This window comes from Chiloscyllium plagiosum, chromosome 25 (genome assembly GCF_004010195.1).
Source record: "Chiloscyllium plagiosum isolate BGI_BamShark_2017 chromosome 25, ASM401019v2, whole genome shotgun sequence".
NCBI lineage: Eukaryota > Metazoa > Chordata > Chondrichthyes > Orectolobiformes > Hemiscylliidae > Chiloscyllium > Chiloscyllium plagiosum.
The window spans coordinates 23,920,457-23,945,021 of record NC_057734.1 but is presented as its reverse complement, the minus strand read 5'-3'; the positions used below and the strand labels follow the sequence as shown (position 1 = coordinate 23,945,021).

Genomic DNA, 24,565 nt, shown 5'->3' with positions numbered 1-24,565 from the left:
TAGTCTATAGTTCCTTGACTTTTCCTTAACTCATTTCTTAAACAGCGGCACCACGTTTGCCAACCTCCAGTCTTCCAGCACCTCGCATTTATCAAAATTAATCTCCATCTGCCACTTCTCAGCCCATTGCCAATTCCCTCCAACAACTTGCCCACCACTGACGTCAGGCTCACTAGTCTATAGTTCCTTGACTTTTCCTTAACTCATTTCTTAACAGCGGCACCACGTTTGCCAACCTCCAGTCTTCCAGCACCTCACCTGTGACTATTGATGATACAAATATCTCAGCAAGAAGCCCAACAATCACTTCTCTAGCTTCCCACAGAGTTATAGGGTGTGTCCTGGGGATTTATCCACCTTTATGCGTTTCAAGACATCCAGCACTTCCTCCTCTGTAGTACAGACATTTTTCAAGATGTCAGCATCTATTTCCCTACAGTCTATATCTTCCATATCCTCTTCCACAGTAAATACTGATCCAAAATATTTGTTTAGTATCTGCCCCATCTCCTGTGGCTCCACACAAAGGCTGCCTTGCTGATCTTTGAGGGGCCCTATTCTCTCCCTAGTCCAGATAGTCCCTAGTCCTAATACCATCAAAATTGGCCTTTCTCCAATTTAGAACTTCCAACTTTTAGATCTGGTCTATCCTTTTCTATAGGGAGAAAGTGAGGACTGCAGATGCTGAGTTGGATGGGGGCGGAGAGGTCAGGAAGAAGATTGCAGGTTAGGAAGGCAGTGCTGAGTTCGAGGGATTTGACTGAGACAAAGTGGGGGGAGGGGAAATGAGGAAACTGGAGAATCACTATTTTAAAAATAATAGAATTATGGTCACTAACCCCAAAGTGCTCCCCCACTGACACCTCAGTCACCTGCCTTGCCTTATTTCCCAAGAGTAGGTCAAATTTTGCACCTTCTCTAGTCGGTCTGACACAATATTTGGGCCATTGCTGATGAATTTGGTCAGATCTCAATTTGTTTTTGGACAAATGGTGCCTTGAACAAGTCAGAGAAGGCAGGGAATATGAAGCATGAGTCTGGAGACATTTTACAATCTTCTGTGTTTGCCCACAAATTATCAGGATTTGCTTGTGGAATTTGAAGTGGCAATCTCTGGACAGCTAGCCCACTGCCACAATGAATGATAATAACAAGATCTTTTTATTTCACCTCAGGCATCAATGTGTTTCTTGTAGGGTGTAGGCAAGCTTAATATTGGCAATTGTAAGTCCATTACACCAACACATTGAGGTCAGCTTGCACATGTTCCATCTCCATAATCCTAACATCTTCACAAAACCTTGTACTATCCCTAAACTTGCCAATTGTTTCACCTCATTGAAAAAGATCAATGACTCTTAGGTTGGTCACTGGCAACTGGTCTCCTATGGAGGACCATGGTCATTAATAAGTTGCTGCCTTCTGCCTGGAGCAATTTTTCATTCTAGTAGCTTCCCATTAAATCCACAATATTCTTTCTTATATAGTAAACTACTGTGAGGTACCTGAGCAAATGTTTTCTGAAATTCCAGATACATAATGTATGCTGAGCGTCCCTCACTTATTAATGTGGTGACTTCTTGAAAGAGTTTATCAGATCCATAAGACACTTTGGGGCGGCACAGTGGCTCAATGGTTAGCACTGTTGCTTCACAGTGCCAGAGACTTGGGTTCAATTCCACTCTGAGACAACTGCCTGCATGGAGAATTCATGTTCTCCCTGTGTCTGTATGGGTTTCCTCTGGGTACCGTGGTTTCCTCCCACAGTCCAAAGACATGCAGGTTTGGTGGATTGGCCATGCTAAATTGCCCCAAAGTGTCCAGGGATGTGCAGGCTAGGTGGGTTGGCCATGGGAAAGGCAGGGTGATGGGGTAGACAGGTGGATATGGGTGGGATGCTCTTTGAAGGGTTGGTGTGGATGTGATGGGTTAAATGGCCTGCTTCCATACTGCAGGGATTCTATGAACAGTTCCTTTTCCTGAAGCCAAGTGATTGTATGAAACATCTCTTAGAATCCCTTCATGTGTTATACTTGGAACTGAAGTCAAATATTTAGTTCCGGGGTTCTGTCTTGTCTCCATATTTAAATGAGATGTGCATCCTTATGGTCTGAGGATTAGTCCTTGACTCAGTGAGCCATTAAAGATTGAGACAAAGAGTTCACAAAAGCACATTTCCAACTTCTGCACCCTCGGGTAACTGTCAAATCCTTTGGCGCTTATTTCAAAAACTGTTATGCTTTTAACTTGATGGCCTTGATTTTTTTTTAGATCTCCTTATTAAGGCAAATCTGCTTGCTGACAAATGATCGATGGATTTGTTTTAGGCAGAACAGAGGCGTATAGAACATGATCTGTGAGGCTGCTCTCTTTGCAGTGGGAGTTAATTCCTGCGATGCTCACTCTTTAGCTTCCAGTTTAATTACTAATTGTATTTATAAATTAATTCAGAGTAACTGCTGTATCAATACATTTATTATAATAAACATGCTGAGCTATTAAAGCACAGATTGAGCACAAATTCTACAGCTAATCAGCTTTGCTGCACGTAAATATTTTTAGTTCAGTGAGAAGATTGTGTTTGTTAATTGGGATAATACGAAATCAGTAAAGCGGTGGAGATATTTGTAGTTTGGTCTCCCTGTTACACCACATGCATCTGAGTAAAAGTAACTTCTTGTAACAATATGAAGATAAGTATTGATGTGTCAGTGACATAATATGCTAAACATGAGGGCTCACAACTTGTTGTTTATAAGGATACTGTGTGAAATAATTGTGATCACCTCAGTCCAGTTTCCATTAGGTAAAAACATGCCCTCATTTGCATTGAGTTAGCACCTTCACAGAGTCATAGAGATGTACAGCATGGAAACAGACCCTTCGGTCCAAACCATCCATGCTGACCAGATATCCCAAACTAATCTAGTCCCATTTGCCAGCACTTGGCCCATATCCCTCCAAACCCTTCCTATTCATATACCCATCCAGATGCCTTTTAAATGCTCCACCACTTCCTCTGGCAGCTTATTCCACACACGTACCACCATGAGAATAGCGGATGTGGAAATTGAACACATCATGAGGTCCTGCCAGATTCCAGTCATATTTTGGGCTTCCTATGAACCTGTGCCTGATCTGAGAGTGATGTTGCTGAAACTAATTGAATGACATTCAAATAAAAGTAAAGTCCTGTGGATTCTAGAGATCCAAAATAAAAACTGAAAGCACCAAAGAAACTCAGCAGGTCTGACACCATCTGTGGATAAATAAGCAGAGTTAACATTTCAAGTCCGAGATGACTTCTTCAAAATTAACACAGTTGACCGCACAGAGAATAAAATTAGCATTGTTTCTCTTAAAGAAAAGAGCCCCTGGGTTATATGGAACACTTGACAAGGTCAGATCCTGTTATTCATCATAACTGAGCTGCTGGAGGTCTCGTGTGCAATGGACAGTATCCCTACCTTTGAGCCAGAAACTCCAGGGTTCAAATCCCATTCTGGTATCTGATGTCCAAGGAACAATGTATTCATAACTTGGCCAAACACATTGAGTATCAGCCCGCACATCATTTCAACATACACCAGTGGTTGACACAGGGACTCCCAATTAGCCATGTGATGGAAGGAAAATTGGAGCCTGTAACACCACTGTTCATAGCCCTGGAACCACAACACACATTTGAAAAATATGTATTGCCACAGCATCCTGGACTTCTTCAAGGGCAAACCATGACAGGTTAGTTAGTTGGATGATCAGTTTAGATCAGCTTAGAGCCAATAGCCCAGAGTCCCTGTTCTGGGTGAATTTGGGACCTCCCTACTTGCCCTACCTGTGGTGGAACTTGTGGCACTGTGACTCAAGGCAGCAACCTCCAGAAGCAGAAGGTGCTGGCTCAAGAAGATGATGGCTCGCTGTGTGTTACCTAGTCTGCAAGACAGGTCTTCAAAGCTGGGCTCCAAGCTTCAAGCTCTGTCCCTTAGGTCAGTTCAGTAACTGTGTATTAAAGAGGGAAACTCCACAGGGTTAACTGATTGTCCCTGTCACATGGTGACCGGGTAGTCTTGAATAGATCTGCATGACCTCTTGTTGTTTTTAAATTTAGTCACAGTTGTTTTGAACAGAATTGCTTGGCCACTTCATAGAGTCATACAGCACAGAAGAGGCTCTTTGGCCCATCGGGTCTATGCTGACCATCCACACTAATCATATTATTAAGGTTTAGTCATGTTATCACGAGACTGTAGTCATATGTAATCTCAACAGAGTAGAATTGGCAAGCTCCTTTGCCTGAAGGACATTATTGAACCAGTTGGATCTTTACAGCAACATGGTAATGCCCACGTTGGCCTGCACCTTATCAGAAGTACTAAATTCACAACTGATCACGGTGAGATTTGATCTCAGGCACACTTAAGTCCACCCCCTTCACAACACAAGTCAATTAAAGACTGTTTTCCGACATTAAAGCCATTAAATCCACTACTTTCTGTGAATGATTAACATAATTGGAATTGCAAACGTTTTAGCATATTGTAATTAGTTTTATACAAACAATAGGTCAATTTTAGAATGACAAACGTTTGGCAACTGAGAAAATACAGGGAGGTAATCCAGCTCATGATTTTCATTATTTCAATTATTCTTTCAAAAAATCAAAAGAAAAGAACTGAAAGAAACTTAAGTTTAAGAATAAAAGTTGAAAACGAAATGAACAAGTGAGATGGCAACACATTTTTTATTCATAGCCAGTAATTATTACAAATTAATACTGCATTGCAGAATCTTAGCTAATACCTAGAACCTAATTAGCTGTTTTACAGCTGTACTAAAATCTAAACAAATAGCAATGTTGTTACCAAAGAAACAGCTGTTTCTTTATATGGCTAGGATATTACATCATTACAGTAGCACTAAGTATTTCGTACTTTAAAGCATACTTTTAATCTGCAATGTTACCATCTGGTTTTATGCTTCTTGGGCAACTTTCCCTTCGCATTTGTGTGAAGCGTATAATGCCTCAGTGTGAGCTTGCATAAATAGTCCTGCTGCAGTTGCAATTTAATAGTCACAAATGAAGAAACTCATCCAAAATTTAAATTTATACCACAATTGCATTGAATTTCACCATTTGATTACAGTGGGAGTCACTCAATGGCAGCTAATAGGCAAACACAAGCACACAAACTTAAATAGGCCGCGTCAGATAAATTGAACAAGACCAAAATATCAAATAATACAATGCATGACAATACCTGATCATCTAATAAATCTTGTTTAGAGGTTTTAAGTTTGTAGTTCGCTTGTGTTGCATTTCATAATTTTTTTTAATGAAAAGATGAACTATAATGAGCAGAGAGTGCTAAAATTTGTCTTTCAAAGTTTGAAGGAAACATTGCCACTGTTTATATTCACTCCAGGGACTCTCTGATTCCCTCCACTGCCATTTGTCTTTCCTTGTTTATGTTTTTGTGCACTTTCCGCATTTAACCCATGTGATGCGCAATGCACTGATGATCAAAACACACCAATTTCTCTGCAAAATTATTCCCATTTCACATACAACAGTCACTGGCTGCAGAGTAAACCTCGGCTTCATTGCTTTGCAATTTACCTCAAAGCTTTGCAAGATACAATTATACACTATTCTCAAATTAAGCCTTGACCTCAGATTTCCAGGGAATTGCTTCCCACTATTACACTTTGAATAAATTCTGAATCCCACTGCCAGCTTCATAATTACATTATATGGAAGATACCCACTCTTCCATGATTCTGCCCAAATTTGTAATATATTCATTAGGAGCAGAAATTTGTTCCCTCACGCCCACTTCATCATTTCATAAAATCATGGTTGATCTGATTTGGCCTCAATTCCACATTCCCACTTATCCCTGATAACCTTTGCTTCCTTTGTTAGTCAAGGACCTATCTACAATGAACACAGAAAATGCTGGAGCAACTGCGCTGATCTGGCAACATCTGAAGAAAGAGAAATAGAGTTAACATTTCAAATCCAGTATCACACTTCCTCAAAACCAAAAGGTGTAGGAAAATAATGATGTTTTACACTTTGGACTGACTTGGAGGAGGAGAAGGGAGCAGGTGATATGGAGGCCCAGTGCAAAAACAAAAAGGTTGCTGCTAATTGTTGCAAAAGAGAACTAGAAATGTAAAGTGGGTGTGAAAGGGAAAAAAAGAACACACGCTTTCTACTGAGCACAATGTAAACAGGAATAGATTTCAGTGTATTCAAGGATTCAATTATCCTGCCTCCACTGCTCTCTGAGGAACTGAGTTCTAAAGACTCATGATCTTCTGAGAGAAAAATTCCTCCTTACTCTCCTCATCTTCATTTTAAATGGGAGACCACTGATTTTTAAATTGTGTCCCATGGTTCTAGTCACTCCCACAAGGGGAATCTTCTTTCAGCGTACATCCTATCAAGTCCCTTCATGTTCCTACATTTCAATAAGATCACCTCTCATTCTGATAAACTCTAGATAACATGGGCCCAGCCAGTCCAACCTTTCCTCATAAGATACCTTCCCCATCCCAGATATCAGGTGACTGAACCCCCTTTTTTTGAACAGCTTTTAATGCATTTAAACTTGTTCTTAAATCAGGAGACTGAAACTGAATGCAGTACTCCAGATGTGATCTTACCAACATTCTGTAGCAAAACATCTTTACCATCATTGTTCCCTTCAGAATAAACAACAGCAATCCATTTGTCTTTGTAATCACTTGTGATAACTGAATAGTAACTTCTTGTGACTCATATTCCAACACACTTAGATCCTTCTGTACCTTAGCGACTTGCATTTTTTTCTTAATTTGAATTACTTTTCTGTTCTTCCTGCCAAAGTGGACAAGTTCACATTTTCCCATGTTACACTCCAATGTTTTCCCACTCATTTAACTTACCCATGTCACTTTGCAGACTTCTTAATTCTCTTCATAATTTACTTTCCTCTCCATCTTTGTAATATCAGCAAATTTAACAACAGTACTTTCAGTCCCTTCATCCAATTGTTTATAAAGATGGTAAGTAATTGAGGTCCCAACACTGATTTCTGGTACATCACTCTTTCCAATCCCAAGTCAACCCTCTTATGATCGTCTTGTACTTCCTATTAACAAATCAATCCTCTGACCATACTAATATGATACTCCTATACCCTGAGCTCTTACTTTGTGTAATGCCCTTTGATGCAATATCTTTTCAAATACTTTCTGGAAACCTAAGTACTGAAGATCCACTGTTTCCACTGTTATACCTTTTTCTATATTGTTTATAACTTCCCAAAAGAACTCTTAAAAATTAGTCAGATGTAATTTCCCTTTGGCAGAGCCATATTGACCCTACTTAATTGCATCAAGTAGGTTATGATCTACTCAATAATAGATTCCAGTATTTTCTCATTGACAGATTTTAGACAAGCCAGTTTTGAGCCCCCTGTTTATTGTCTCCCTTCTTTCTTGAAGAGAGGAGCAAACATTGCTATTTTCCAATCTAATGGGATCTTCCTAGAATCTAGGGAATTTTGGAAATGTAAACTAATGCATCTTCAAGGTCAGTTCTTTTTTAACACCTTAAGATCAAGTACATCAGGACCAGGGAACTAGTTAGATTTTAGTTATAATAATGTGCTCAACTCCCTCTCCCTGGTGGTTGTAATTGATTTGAGGTTTCACTTTTAGATTCGCAATTCGTTCTGGAATATAATTTGGACCCCTCCAGCAAACTAAGAGACAAAAGGCTGAATCCTACATTTATTTAGCTTGAAGTGTGAGTTGAATTTTTTGGAGAGATTCTCGCTACAAGGCCCAATGAGTTTTCTCACCGTATCTTATTAAATGCACCTCATTAACTACATACCCCACTTCTTCTGCATTCCTCATGTCCAACTCTGTTCTGTCTTCTGTGCCATTCCCAGAACGATTTGCCACTCAGCAGATATCCATCGAGAGACCAGGATCCCTTGCACCCGCACCATCTGTGACATGCCACTGTCCACCTGGATATTCCTAGGCAATCCAGTGTTGCTCCTCACCAGCAGCCATAATGCCATTCTGCCCAATTGTGAACTGATCTTGTATATGCAATCCCATTCTCTCACCGTCATTATCAGTTAATCACCAGGCCATAGACTTTACCAGTCTTTAGCTACATCCCATCTGAAGACCCTGTCTGATTCCCTGCTACTTTTCCTCAGTGCCCAGTGATCACTTGCATCTGATCAGTACTCAGTAAGGGAACATCACTTACAGGCAAGCAATTGGACAAGTTCATATGTGAGCTGTTACTGTCAGCCAGCAAAAAGGAAAATAAAGCAATAAATATAGGCTGCAGTTTTCACGCAGAATGCAAACCATCATAAGCTTGACAGTTCATGATGGTCTTCTATACCCAGATCGTATCGACTGGAACTGGGGGTCAGTCAGGCCCGCACTGCCTTACAATGCCAGGTGCAGCTGTGCTCTGTAATCCTCTGGGAGAGTTCCCTCCAGCTCAATGTCCTCATCCTTCTCCTCAGAACAGTGTCCCCATTCACCCAGCTCTTTAGCATCGATCACATCACCTTGCTGCCTGCACTAATTGTGCAGTGATACTCCCCTCATCCCACAGCCCCCACTGGAAGTTCCACAATTCCTGGGGCACTTCTGGTTAGAATTCAACTTTGTTTAAGCTATTGCTGCTAAGTTCTGCATCACTGAGATGACAACGTTAGTTTTGCTCACACCAGAAGTGTGGTATAATCTGCCTTTGAGCTACATCTGACACGTCAGCACATTCACTGTGCATGCATTGCCTATGTGAAAAAAGGTGTTTGCAAATGAAATGTAGCTGGAGGTCACACACAGATGCTTTATGTATTTGCCTCTTCAATGTCTTAGCGTCCAGCAGACATGAATCTTTTGCACTGTGCCTGACTCCACCTACCCTGAGTATTGTCCCCAACTGCTTCCACATGGACACTTTCAGTCTATTTACCCCCTTGATCCCACCCCCCAACAATGTGGAAACCCACCACATCATACTCCACTTCTGAAGGTCCACCGTGCCCCTGACACTTAGTGATGCTCATTCTGCTCCTTTACATACCCCGTGTGGAGTGCCACTAACCCCACCCTGCCCCCTCCAAACTCCCATAGCCTATCATGCCCTCCAATACTGTTCTACATACCCCCCGAATCTGTGAGTTTCTCCCTGTCACCATGCTTATTCCCAGCTCCACAAATGTCCCTGCTTGCCCTCTGGCAGCTGTGGGATCTCTGCTGCACCTATAGCCAACCCTAAACCTTGCACCCTCCTGAATGATTGAGAGACAACACCCCACCCCTGACTGACTTTGGTGTATAGTGAGTAGTCAGACATTTCTGGTGACAAGCATTCAGATTTTTGAGAAAAATAACTGACTTGCCATTTGACCCATGTCCTGTCATCTTATAATAAACCAGCCAGGTACAGGGAGCTTCTCTTCAATCACTGGCCTCGAGCAGCACAGTTTTCAAATTGTCAAAGGCTTTCTGGTAGTTTTGTCCATTCATTTTTTTTTGTCTTCCTTTAATGCATTTTCTCAAAGGAGCTAATACAGTGCTTCAATTCAGAATGAACTTCTGATAAAGCTGATTGCTGCTGGTACCCCAAAATCTGGGTGCCTGTCTTCTGAATGGGAAGGTCCAAAATAGCCCTTATTTCAGCTCCTCAAGTTGTTCCTTGACCCTATCCCACAGTATGGTCCAAATAAGTCACTTATGCTTCGGCAAATTTACTTCTGATTTTTTTATAGTGGGCCTCAACTTAGATGGTCACCAGTATCAATGGATTTAAAGTAAGTGTCTAATGTTTGTTCAGTAGATTAATTCCGGAGATGAAAGACTTGTCATATGAGGATTGAACAGATTAGACATATACTTACTTAAATTTAGAAGTATGAAAGGAGATTTAATTGAGGTATATAAGGTGCTAAAGGGGATTGACAAAGTAGACACAGAGCAGAGGTCTTACATTGTGGTTAAAGGGTGGTAGATTTAACACAGAGATGAGGAGGAATAACATTTGCCAAAAACTGGTTAATCTGTGGAGTTCACTAACTTGGTGACACCAAATAAATTTAAGGAGGTGACAGATTTTTAATTAGTAATGGGGTAAAACGGGGAGCAAGCAGGAAAATAGAGTTTAGGCCAAAGGTGAGATCAGCCATGGCCGCATTAAATGGAGCAGGCCTTGGGACTGAATTGTCAGGCAGCATCCAGGGAACAGGAGATTCGACGTTTCGGGCACAGGCCCTTCTTCAGACCCTGTTCCAGCAATAAAGTTTCAACCTTGATCTCCAGCATCTGCAGACCTCACTTTCTCCTTGGGACTGAATTGCATAGTCTTGTCTCTAGTCCTCATAATGTATTTAGGACAATGATACATTTTGACCTTTCATGGAGTGCAGACTAGCCACATCAACAGTACTTCAGTCGAATCACTGAATGCTGTGCCAAGCCCCACAGAAAATGCCCTGCCACTGTCCCCTATTCATTAATGCCTGCTCCATTGTTTCTCTCCCACCCCACCACATGAAAAAGTTTTATTTAGTACCGTTGTTAAATTGTAACCTCAGAGTTTCTCTTGCTGAACTTCTTTCTTTCGATGTACTTTGGAGACGGTAATTGGGTATTTTTGCCCATTAAAGACTTAATTAGATTTTAATTAATTCCATGTGACTTCCTTTCCGCAGACATTATACGCCTTTTAAAAACAGTGGTGGAAACTGCGCTGGTAAAGTGTACACAGTAATTCACTATAATGAAAATGAGGAGGAATATATTCAAATACATTTATGTAATTGCCAATTGGTTTTAATTCACAAAGCGTGAAAATAATAATTAAAGTCAGATCTGCTCATAAAAATGTTCTGGGTGAAAGAACAAGGGAGATGGGTTCATTATTTTTTTCATTTACACTTTGAATATAGTTAAAAGTGTGCAGCTTTTTAAGGGGTTTTGCCTCAAAGAGACTGGTACTTTGTGGATAATGATGTGTGTTAAAACATTCCAGGTTGTCCGTGTGTTGTATAGATATGATCACAATTCCATCTTGTCTCCCACAGCCACAGAACAATCAGCAGAAACCTCTCCAACTGGCTTTGAGGCGCCTGAAGAATTACAAAAGACCAGCACAGACAGCACAGCACTTAAAAGCGATAACCTGTCACAGAAAAATGAGGCAGAAAAAGAAAGGTACATGAGAAGAAGATAATTGCTCAGTAAATCTTCAGGAAAATCTAATCCAGACTGAAAGAGCAGTGTGCACGATGCTGCTGCAGTAATTAATGCTGTACTTTTCACAAAATGAGGTCCTTTTTTTCTCTTCTTTTCCTCTGATTTTCCTTCCTTTGTTTTCATCTCTCCCCATTCTCTCTTATATCCCACTCCTCCTCTTATCTCTCACCCATGCTGTTTTTCCAAGCTCCTTCTGTTGCCCCATCTCTCCCATGCTGCTGTCATCACTCTCCCGCTATGTCATCCCTTCTTTCTTGTTAAGCCTTTCTTGACTTTGATATTAATATAGAATTATTATATTAATATGTGCAGTGTACAAGTTGTTTATTCAAAATCTGATGTTTATAACCAACTAAAGCTTCAAGTATACTCAACAAATTTGATAGAGTTCAAGTGGGTTTCCTTTCAATAAAGTTCATTTACTTGAAGCCAAACCATGTTTCTGCAGCTGCACATTCTCACAAATGGTACACACAGTGACAGGACTACAGCTGACTTCTGGCAGTGGGCATTGTAGGACAATTTTGCTCACTTGTCTACAAAGGAAACTGGAACAAGAAGTACTGTCTCTCGACAGTCTATTTTGGAAGATTTCAATTACTGCAATAACATTACTGTGCAGGACCATTCTTTAGGAAGTACTGTATCTACAAGGACAATAGTGCATTCCAATGACCTGGAGTGTGTATTTCTAAATCAGAAATTGTTCACCTGACTCAGTGCATGTTTGCTGAACTGGGGAAAATGCATACAATAGAGAAATGCTAAAAGGTCGCAGGTTCCCCACCCCTGTGCTAAATAATAGTATCCAAATATTGAGGATATGAGTAAAAGTGAAGGAGCACCAGCAGTAGTTGATAGGATGGTTTTAAGTCAGCAGTGGATATGGAATGCTACATGGCATAGAAAGGGTCCCTTCATTGACTCCTTGCTGTCTTTGCACTGGAGAGTGTGACCTGTGTTTAAGTGCTTACTTTTGGAGGATACCTTAAGTTGAATGCATTCATGAACTCAAGGCTGAAAATGTGGCTCGGTGTTTTAAAAAATATGTTTGGGGAGCGCATCTTGTGGAGGGCAAGACTTTTCCCGTTTCTGGGATTCTTTTGAGGATGCTGGTGTGGCTGCTTACCATGTGACACCTGGAGAACATTAAACCTCACCCCAAAAATCAATCTGGAAGAAGCCTATTCATTGACATGGCTCCAAAATATTTGTTCAGTGCATTGAAGAAAAATGTCAGCTTTGTGCTCTTCTGTGAAATATGTTAACTGTTTTTTACATGAAGTCCAGTTTAGATGTTGGATTACTGTGTCCTCTCTTCTAGGAGACTACAGGAAGCACAGATCACCTTGGCTGCCAGACTTGGGGAAGCAGAAGAAAAAATTATGGTCCTTCACTCAGGTAGGTGACTTTCAGCATTTGTTCCATAAATAACATTGATGCCGCCTGGGTGGGTGAGGGAACATGACATGTAGTTCCTGACTGTCATGTGCAAGCAAATTGCTGTAATCTATGGTGAAACACAGACGGGTCCCTGTGCAGCTACCTGCTGTAGCACGATAGATCCCCCCAGCAGTTTGAGTGGAAAGGTATCGTGAAATTGGTTGCTGCAAAAGTCTGTCCGTTCTGTGCCATAGTTAGTGCAAGATTGAACACATCATGTATCAAGGCACAGGCACACAGCACAAAGCTGCTAAAATATCACGCAAGTTACCTAGCCCCTTTAAATAAGTCAGGGGAGAAATCAGATGGAAGCAATTCTGTAGCCTTCTTTATGACGGTAATTGCACAAATTGCAGATTAAACCCATGTGACTTAGTGCTCATTTTTTCTCTCCTTGTAATTATCTATTACTCAGCTTTGAAGACAACACAAACAGAGCTCCTGGACCTGAGGTGCAAATATGATGAAGAAGCAGCATCTAAGTGAGTAATCGCGAGTCTGCAATCTCTCATTTGTTAAACACATCCACTTCAAGGTAAAATGTCTGTAGTTTCAAAGAGGAAATGTATTTATCAAATCAGCCATGCACCAACCATATGTCAGGTTATTATTAAAAATAAGACACGGCTCTAGTCTTGATCACATAAATACCCTTCCAGAAATGTGAAGTGGTTCAGGTAATTGGACTAAAATAGACAGAAGTTATGCTAGTTCTCATGAGGGGGGGAAGGGCTAAGATGGTTCCAAGAGGAGCAACTTTATACTTGTCATACTTTAGTTGATCTACTAACATTCTTTGACATAAATTACCATAGCACAAATTACACTATTATCTTGAATTTTCAGAAAGTAGTGGGGTGCAGCATTTACCAAACATAGTTCCAGGGGCAGATGTGCTGTTGTGATCCGTTATCACATGATCAAAGATGGTGGCTGCTCTTCATGGTGCTTTGGATTTATTTATGAATATGTATGTTTTCTTCAGTTCACTTTCTTCCACTCCCCCCCCTCCCAAATCCACTGTCTCAGTGAGGGACAAAAGACAAAAGTAGTTAGAGAGGAAACTGGGTGACCTGGCATATGCATTGTCAATGATTAGTACAAAGCTACAACAAGTGATTTGTGAAGAAAATGAAATGTTGTCATTTATTGCAAGAGGAATGGAATATGAAAGTAGGTAAGTGTTAGTTCTACAAGGCATTGGTGAGGCTACATCTGGAGCATTTGCAACAGTTCTGTCTCCTTATTTTAAGAATGGATATAATTTCAATAAAAACAGTGCATTGAAGGTTAACTCACCTGATTGCTGGAGTGCAAGAGTTGTCTTATGAGGATGGGTTGGACAATTTGAGTCTGCATCCGTTGAAATTTGAAAGGTTGAGAATGATCCTGTTGAAAGAACTTGAGGAGACTTGACAAAGTGATTGCTGAGAGGAAGTTCCCCTTTGTCCAAAAGCCGAGAGCTTGGGGGATACAGTTTAAAAATTAGTAATGTCCCATTTAAGATGGTGATTAAGAGAAATTTTTCCTCTCAGACCATCATTAATCTCTGGAATTTTCTTCACTAGAGAGCAGTGGAGGCAGGGTCTTGATATTTTTAAGGATGGGTTAGATACATGCTTGATTATGGGGGTTTACTTCCCCAATGTAGAACAGACCACATTGTGAATAGCAAATATAGAATTCTAATTTGCAAAAAAAAAAAAAAATTCGCTTAGAGTGTCTGGGACCCTGGACAGTGAAACGTGAGGAGGTGATTTTAATGCTCCTTCTATGTTTGCATTGAAAATGAGAGGTTATTATAAGACAGATAAGCTGCAGAGCTGGGCTGAGAGGTGGCAAATGGAGTTTAATGTGGAAAAGTGTGAGGTGATTCACTTTGAAAGGAGTAAAAGGAATGCAGAGTACTGGGCTAATGGTAAGGTTCTTGGTAGTATAGATGAGCAGAGAAATCTCAGTGTCCAGGTACATAGATCCTTGAAAGTTGCCACCCAGGTTGATAGGGTTGTTAAGAAGGCATATGGTGTGTTAGCATTTATTGGTAGAGGGATTGAGGTTTGGAACCATGAGGTCATGCTGCAGCTGCCCCTTTCATTCCTGATGAAGGCTTTTGCCCGAAACGTTGATTTTCCTGCTACTCGGATGCTGCCTGACCTGCTGTGCTTTTCCAGCACTACTCTAATCTAGACTCTGATTTCCAGCATCTGCAGTCCTCACTTTTGCGCAGCTGTACAAAACTCTAGTGCAGTCGCACTTGGAGTATTGCATACAGTTCTGGTCACCACATTATTAGGAAGGATGTGAAAGCTTTGGAAAGGGTTCAGAGACGATTTACTAGAATGTTGCCTGGTATGGAGGGAAGGTCTTATGAGGAAAGGCTGAGGATAGGCATATGGATGAGAAAGGAATAGTGTAGGTTAGATGGGCTTCAGATTGGTTTCACAGGTCAGCACAACATCGAGGGTTGGAGGGCCTGTACTGTGCTGTTATGTTCTATGTTTTAATAGAGCTCCCCAGTTCCTTCTTCAGGGGCTATACTCCGAAAGTATGGAAAGGGATGTCTTCCCAGACACTCCAGCTAAGATAGTCTGAGTATCAGGTTAAGTACATCTATCTTCAACCTGGGACTCAGACTCATATTAGCCATTAGTTAGTTCTGTAATATACTGGTCCACTACTCACACTATCAGGGACATAAAATACTGAAGCACATAATCTCCTTTATTGCGTCTTTAATTTAAAAAAGAAGGCAGCTGTTATACCTGGGGATATAAGTGATCTGATGCTCTTCCCAACAGTAGCAGTTTGATAATAGGGAGATCAATTTCCTGCATTTACACTCGTGTCATGCTGTTGTTATGAATTTCCACTTTAATAAGTAATGTTTAATCTTTTTACCTTGTTGATGTTATGATATCTAATAGACTAAGTGTACTGTGTTTAGTGGGTGTTAGTGTGATCGGAGTCTCTCTTCCACTGCATTTAATTACAAAATGACCTATCCCAAAGGGGCAATTAGGGATGGTCCATACATGTTAGCCTTGCCTGTGATTCTTATATCTCTTGAACAAATATAAAAAAAAGAAAAATGCGGTAGTGCAGTTAAAATATTTTCCTCAGCATTTTTCTTTGTGTTTGTGTTTATTTTTAAATTCAAAGCCAGTAATGACTTGTTTCACAAAATAATTTTCTTCATCAAATGCTCTTGTTATTTGTGTTAAATCTGACTGGTGCCATATAATAACTTCCTTGATGATTTTAAGCGTTTCATTGTACCAGGAGAGAACGATCCCATTGGATTGTTGTGTACTGCATTATGTGCTTGGACTACTGTGAAGTGTACAAGAATCCTGCAGAGATTACAAAAGACCCCAAAAACCTCAGCAGCTCATTGAGTTAGAAAATTGTGGTTGCTTTTTAATTCAGTCCATGTTTTATCATATCACTATATTTTGTCCGAAATTTGCATTGAAAGCTTAATTCCTTTTTCCCTGTGACATTTTCTAAACAACTCCATGCTTGCCAAAGGTTTCCAGCTGCTTTAAATAACCACTGGCGGACAGATACAGAATGTTTGCACAGACTATAGAAAGGAAGTGGGCTGAATCCTCTTAATTACAAAAGCCAGGAACACATGTTTCTGTAATTGTGAATGTTTTTCATGTTGAGTCTGCTGGCCTTTAACAGAGAACTTCACATTTCACCAAAACGCACAGGCGTATTCATATCCTCCTACTTCAAAGGTATTTTTGTGTTCTGAATATTATAACTATCAGAATAGACTACCTCGAATTCTGTTTGTTCTTTGATTGATGACCTGACTAGAGATGCTGCAGGTTGTCTAAAACTTTGCAAGTTTCCTTGTCTAATACAACAGATCATTAAGGAATCCCAGTCCTGCAGTGGGGGGAGCTGGGCTCAAAGGATAGCCAATAACCTCATCCATAAAATCTTATCTGCAATCTGTGATTCCTGCCAGTACAGCACTTTATCTGTGCAGCATAGAATTGCTCGAGACAATGTATCTTATATTTTCAGAGTCTTCTTTTAAGTGTTATTGTACTTGATATTTTGTGTGTCTCTGGGCCAAATAAGAAAATACTAAAGGATAAAAATTCAAAAACTGTCAAAAATTTAAATCTAAATTTGCAGTCAAAACCAATGTGAGCTTTTTGTCATTCGTTAAGGATCATAGCAACTCACAGTGATATTCAAGGCTGTTGCTGTTTGCTATTTAATGTAAAATTACTGTGCAGTTTTTGTCTCCCAGTCTGAGGAAGGATGTACTTAGCTTAGAGGGAGTGCAGCAAAGGTTCATGAGATTGATTCCTGTGATAAAATGGTTTTGCGTGTGAGGAGAGATTGAGTTTTATAAGTCTGTATTCTCTGGAGTTTGGAAAAATGAACACAGACCAGAAGAGTGGGATGTAGATAGTGCAGTGCTAATCCCTGGGACCCGGACCATGTTCAGACAGCACTGTCCCTTTTGGTATTGTAAACCGTGCACAGTGGCCACTCCACTCTGGGACAAAGTTCCAGCTCTCAAGATTTGATAGTGCTAAAACAAGAGACTGAATATGTGCCACCATTTGTTTTGACAATCAGGGTGCATTCTGGGTGATGTTGACACTGCATCCTTGCCCTCCCAGGGTGCAGCCGCGGGGCTGCTAAAGGACTTTGCATCTCTAATGGGTAATTGAAATCTCTTTCCCTGAGTTTGGCACAGGTAGGTCTTACGAGGTTTTTAAGCTTCCTACTTCACACAGGGAGGTGATGTAACAACACAGACCCAGGAGTCACCTCTGCTACCAGTCTGTACAATTGAATTTATTGAGATGACTTCATCAACTCCAAGGCAATCAGTTAGCAGCAAAAGCAACAGCAACTCTGTGCAGTGTCTGGAAACACTCCAAATCTTGTATGTTTCAATAAGATCACCACTCATTCTTCTAAAGTCTAACGAATAAAGGCCTAATCTGTTTACTCACACCTGATAAGCCAATCCCTTCATCTCAGGAATCAGCCTAGTGAATCTGTTTTGAACTACCTCCTATACCTGTATATCCTTTGTTAGATTCAGGAACCAAAACTGGATAAAGTACTCTAGATACAGCCTCACCAACAACCTGTGTAGTCGTAACAACATTTCCCTATTGTTATATTCCAACTGGTTAGCAACAAAGGCAAAACATGCACTTGCTTCTTACTTACTTGCTAACCTCTTGTGTTTCATGCACAAAAACACTCAGATCCCTCTGTGCTGCCCTTTTTGGTGTCTCTCTACTCCCTCCTCCTCATCATTAATCTAGATAATAATTGAGGCCCTAGGACTGATCCTTGTGGCATTCCAATAGTTAAATCTTTCCAACCTTGAAAAAGACCCATTAATCATTACTTTGTCTGTCTTCTTTGTTAAACAATCCAGAATCTATGCTAATACATTACCCACAATACCAAGAGCTCCTATCTTGTGCAATAACCATTTGTATGGCACCTTATTGAATTTTTCTGGAAATCCAATTACCAGTTCCCCTTTATGAACTCTGCTGGTTATATTCTGAAAGATTTCTAACAAATTAGTCAGACATGATTTTTCTTTCACAAAACCATGTTGATACTATTTCATTATGTTAAGCTTTTCTAAATATCTTTTTATATCTTCCTTAATAATGGACTATAGCATTTTCCCAAAGATAGATGTTAAGCTAACTGGCCTATACTTTCCTACTTGCTATTCCTCCCTCTTGAACAGGGTCAACACATGAGCAGTTTTCCAATCCATGAGAACCCTCCTGGAATCCAGTGGATTCTGGAATATTATAGCCAATGCCTCCATTATCTCTGTAGCCACTTCCTTGAAAACCCTGGGATGCACATCATCAGGTCCTGACAACTTGTTGGTCTTTGCCCCATTAATTTGCAGAAACTTTGTCCATTGTGATAGTGACGACTACAATGTCTTTCCTGGCATTAGGACAATTGGGATGCTTATAGTCTCCTCCAGAATGAAGACCCTTGCAAAATATTGGATTAACTTATCTGCCATTTCCCTGTTCTCTATTAATAATATCCCAATTCTCTGGCCTACCATTAGTTTATGCCACTTTGCATGCCTTAGACAAAGAACAAAGAAAATTACAGCACAGGAACAGGCCCTTCAGCCCTCCAAACCTGTGCCAATCCAGATCCTCTTTCTAAACCTGCCGCCAGTTTTCTGCTCCCTGCCCATTCATGTATTCATACATCTTTAATGACACTACCACCTCCGCTGGCAACATGTTCCAGGCACCCACCACCCTCTACGTAAAGAACTTTCCACGCATATCTCCCTTAAACTTTTCCCCTCTCACCTTGAACTCGTGACCCCTATCAATTGAGTCCCCCACTCTGGGAAAAAGCTTCTTGCTATCCACCCTGTCTCTACCTCTCATGATTTTGTAGACCTCAATCAGGTTCCCCCCCACCCCCCCCCCGCCCCCCATCTCCATTTTCCTAATGAAAATAATCCTAATCTACTCAACTTCTCTTCATAGCTAGTGCCCTTCATACCAGGCAAAATCCTGATGAACCTCCTCTGCACCCTGTCCAAAGCATCCACATCCTTCTGGTAATGTGACGATCAGAACTGTATGCAGTATTCCAAATGTGGCCAAATGAAAGTCCTTACAAATGTAACATGACCTGCCAACTCTTGTACTCAATACCCCATCTGATGAAGGAAAGTATGCCTTATGCCTTCTTGACCGCTGTATTGACCTGCATTGCCACCTTCAGGATACAATGGACCTGAACACCCAGATCTCTCTGTACATCAATTTTCCTCAGGACATTTCCATTTACTGTATACTTTGCTCTTGAATTGGATCTGCCAAAATGTATCACCTCGCATTTGCCTGGATTGAACTCCATCTGCCATTTCTCTGCCCAGCTCTCCAAATTATCAATATTCTGCTGTATTCTCTGACAGTCCCCTTCACTATCTGCTGCTCCACCAATCTTAGTGTTGTCTGCAAACTTGTTAATCAGATGACCTCTACCTTCCTCCAGATCATTTATGTATATCACAAACAACACAGATCCCTGTGGAACAACACTGGTCACAGTTCTCCGTTTTTGAGAAACTCCCTTCCACTATTACTCTCTGTCTCCTGCTGCCCAACCAGTTCTCTATCCACCTAGCTAGTACGCCCTGGACCCCATGCGACTTCACTTTCTCCATCAGCCTACTATGGGGAACCTTATCAAACACCTTACTGAAGTCCATGTATATGACATATACAGCCCTTCCCTCATCAATCAACTTTGTCACTTCCTCAAAGAATTCTATTAAGTTGGTAACACATGACCTTCCCTGCACAAAACCATGTTGCCTATCACTGGTAAGCCCATTTTCTTCCAAATGTAAATGGATCTTAGTATCTTCTCCAGCAGCTTCCACTGGTGTCAGGCTCATCAGTCTATAATTACCTCGATCAGGCAGGTAAAAGTGAGGACTGCTGATGCTGGAGATTAGAGTCTAGATTAGAGTAGTGCTGGAAAAACACAGCAGGTCAGGCAGAATTCGAGGAGCAGGAAAATCAATGTTTCGGGCAAAAGCCCTTCATCACGAATAAAGGCAGGGAGCCTCCGGGATGGAGATATAAATGGGAGGGGGATGGGACTGGGAAGAAGGTAGGCAATAGTACAACAGGTGAATGGAGGTGGGGATGAGGGTGATAGGTCAGAGAGGAGGGTGGAGCGGATAGGTGGGAAGGGAGATAGGCAGGTAGGACAGGTCATGGGGATGGTGCTGAGCTAGAAGGTTGGAACTGGGGTGAGGTGGGGGGAGGGGAAATGAGGAAACTGGTGAAGTCCACATTGATGCCCTGGGATTGAAGTGTTCTGAGGCGAAAGATGAGGCGTTCTTCCTCCAGGCGTCAGGTGATGAGGGAGTGATGGTGAAGTAGGCCCAGGACCTACATGTCCTCAGCAGAATGGGAGGGGGAATTGAAATGTTGGGCCATGGGGCGGTGGGGTTGATTGGTGCGGGTGTCCCGGAGATCCCTGCTACCCTTGTTAAACAAGGGGACAACATTAACAGTTCTCCAGTCCTCTTGGACCTCACGTGTTCAAGGATGCTAGAAAGATATCTGTTAAGGCCCCAGCTATTTCCTCTCTCACTTCCTTCAGTAACCTGGGATAGATCCCATCCAGACTTGGGGACTTGTCCACTTTAACGCCTTTTAGAATATCCAACACTTCCTCCCTCTGTATGCTGACTTGACCTAGAGTAATCAAACATCTATCCCTAACCTCAACATCCATCATGTCCCTCTCCTCGGTGAATACCAATGCAAAGTACTCGTTAAGAATCTAACCCATTTTCTCTGACTCCATATATAGCTTTCCCCCTTTGTCTTTGAGTGGGCCAACCCTTTCTCTAGTTACCCTCTTACTTCTGATTGGATACTCTCCTAGATCACCTTTGTTAATTACAGGTGGCACCTCCTTGTTGAAGGCTCTTTCTTGCTTGGATTAAATATCTGCAAAGTGGAATAAATACCTGCTTAAATGTCTGCCATTGCACACTCACTGGCTTTTCCCAACAGTCTATTTCCCAGCCAACTTAGACAACTTTCTTCATACCCCTATTTAAATATCCCTATATGTGCCTTTACTTAAACTTGAAATTTTACCATGCTGTGATGTCTATTCCTTGGAGAATACTTAACTACACAACCTCTTCTTAATCCTACCTCATTACTCAATCTGAGATATAAAATAACCTGTTCCTGTGTATATTGCGCAACAATATGCTCTAAGGAATAATCCGTGATGCATTCTACAAATTCATGTTCCATGTTACCGTTCTCCATTTGATTTGTCCAGTCAATGTGCATGTCAAAGTCACTCATGGCAAGTGTAGAAATCTTACACTGTTCCATTATTTCCCAATTTATATTTTATCCTACATTGAAGCAACTCTTTTTTTTCTTTTTTTGCCTCTCTTTCAGAAATGTTGTCACACACCACTGACCAGCTGTCCCACAACCAATTCAACATGTTGTTTTTCTTTGTCTTTTATGATTAACCGCCACCAATAAATCCCCCATGTAACCAATTAGACATTTACTTGTAAAGCCAATTACAGGCAATGTACACCATCAAAGGCCAGGGAGGGTAGGGAGAGTGGAAGGGGCGAAATCAAAATGGAGTTGGAGGGGGAAATAAAGTGTATTCCCAGCGGTGTCCGCTTCACTAAAAACATTAAGAGCATTGGTGGAGTGAGGCAACTCTTAAGGAACCTGTAGACCATTTCTATCTGTGAGTTATTTCCCTCACTGTTTCTTTTCACCACACATTATTAAGAAAGCCACCCCACCCTCTTTCCCTTTCTGCCTGTTCTTCTGGAACATTGAATACCCGTGAATAATGAGTTCCTAGTCATGGTCACCCCATAACCATGTCTCTATAATAGCTATCAAGTCATATTCATTAATTTCTAATTGTGCTGTTAACTCCTCTGTTTAGATACAAAGTTTGCGCATTCAGATAAAAGGCCTTAAGCTTTGACTTTTTACCATTATTGCATATTGTGGTTCTGATTTCTGTTGCGCTCTTCAACTTATTTTCTACTTCCCAAACTTTGCCTCTTCCCTACCTCATACCTCTGCCTCTTGTTTATTTTTGATCTTATCAATTTTGCTTCAGTTGAGACCTCTCCCTCTCCACCATTTGTTTTAAAGCTGCATCTACAGCCCTGGTTATATGATTTCCTAGGATTCCGGTTCCAGCCTGGTTCAAATGAAGCCTGTCCCAGTTGAACAGCTTTCTCTTTCCCTGACTGGTGCCAGTGCCCCATGAAAGGGAGCCCACACCAATGTTGATGACACGTGTTTACTTCTCTACCCTTATTTACTCTATGCCAATTTGCACATAAAGTAGGGAGTAATCGTGAGATTTAAACCTTTGTGGTTCTACTTTTTAGTTCAACATAAAGTTTCTTGTAATCCTTCAGCAATCTCTTAAATCCCCCAATCTGTTGCTTGATCTTCCTGTGCTATCATCAGACACTGTAGGGGAAACTACGCAGGAAGACTTGAGAGACATCTTTAGATTATCAGAGAGGAAACCAATATCAATTCTTCTCCTATTTGTATCAGAACCTGTGGTCCAGGTTTCGAGGGAAAGTATATTCTTTTGGTAGGTGAGGATGGGGAGAGCCACAACATGACAAGAGCCTGAGGTCCATTTCTTTTCTGCCAACTGTTCATAGTGTTTCCCTTGAAGATGATGGATGTTGAGTTACTATTCTTCATATGAATCTTTAGTAAGTTGGAGGAAGGCTGTAAGAGTGCATGTGCTTTAATTCATTCTCAGGATAAGGGCTTGTCAGCAAAGCCTTCATATACTGTCCATTCACATTTGAGAAGGTTGGCATATAGATGCAGAGGCAGGAAGTTTGTCATAATTTTTAGCAGGCCTCAGACAAGACAAGGAGATAGTTTTCCCTCAGGGGGTCCCAGTTGTTATGGACCAGATCAAACCCCCTCAAAACACGTCAAGGAGACAGCCTAGACCCTAACATTTGCTTATTTTGAAGGCAAGTGCCAGGCGTTGCATTCAGGATGCAATTTGATTGGTCAACATATTAGGCTGGAAGCAAAACACACTTTATTCATACACTATAGATAAAATATAGACAAAATAAGAAGAAAAAAATTGGCTTCACTGCAACTCTACCGAAATACTTAACAAAATAATAAACTACTCATTAACTGTTCCAATATTGTAACACCCCATAAGCAGACTCTTGGCAAAGGCAAATTCAGTAAAACAGATTGTCTCACATAGAATTCTAGCAACAGGAAGAGAGCGCCAGCTTTTAGTTGTAACAGAGAGAGGAATAAGAGCTTCCACATCTAGCTTCAAGACCCCAATAGCTATTAAAAGCTAAAACTAAAACCCTGGTTCTGTGGGAGCTTGATCCCACCCATTCAGACAGCTTCTATTGTTCCACTTCAAAAACAAACCACAAGGCCTCAGAAGCTATTTATTCACTTGCAGTAGACCACTCGGCACCTCTGTCTTAACTTTTCTTCATAAAAAAACCTGGAAAACATGCACCTCTTAAAGCCATAGTATCAAAAGTCAAGACAGTAAGGCAAGAGTAACCTCCAATACAATTCAGGGGTGTGGCCACAGTCAGTCAGGCCCTCAGGGTGGACAGAGTCAGGATGGTCTCCACATAAGGAATGAGGGCCCAACTATCATGTAGCCCACCCTTTTTGCCCCATCAAATCTTCCACAAAACCTCAATGCAACTCACATTTAGCCAAAATTTGTAGGACTCATTGTTGTGGTTCTGTTTGCCGAGCTGGAAGTTTTTGTTGCAAACGTTTCGTCCCCTGGCTAGGCGACATCATCAGTGCTTGGGAGCCTCCTGCGAAGCGCTTCTTTGATGTTTCCTCCGGTGTTTATAGTGGTCTGTCCCTGCCGCTTCCGGTTGTCAGTTTCAGCTGTCCGCTGTAGTGGTTGGTATACTGGGTCCAGGTCGATGTGTTTGTTGATGGAGTTTGTGGATGAATGCCATGCCTCGAGGAATTCCCTGGCTGTTCTCTGTCTGGCTTGCCCTATGATAGTAGTGTTGTCCCAGTCGAATTCATGTTGCTTGTTGTCTGCGTGTGTGGCTACTAAGGATAGCTGGTCGTGTCGTTTCGTGGCTAGTTGATGTTCATGCATCACTCTTAGTTTGAAATATTCTCATATGTACATGCAATAATTATTTGTAATGCGTGTGTTCAAGCCATTTAAGTGGTGTTGTTCTGCTATTGTGTAGCACTAGGTTCAATGCAGAGGT

At 41.2% G+C, this 24,565-nt stretch overlaps 1 protein-coding gene across 1 annotated transcript in view; it reads left to right on the top strand.

Annotated features, from left to right (window-relative positions):
- Positions 1–24,565, top strand: part of cux2b (cut-like homeobox 2b) — a 325,807-nt gene that overhangs the window by 238,018 nt on the left and 63,224 nt on the right. The window contains exons 6-8 of the mRNA XM_043715266.1: positions 11,112–11,241; positions 12,608–12,684; positions 13,142–13,208. Coding sequence (XP_043571201.1) covers positions 11,112–11,241; positions 12,608–12,684; positions 13,142–13,208 — 274 coding nt within the window. The remainder of the gene's footprint in view (positions 1–11,111; positions 11,242–12,607; positions 12,685–13,141; positions 13,209–24,565) is intronic.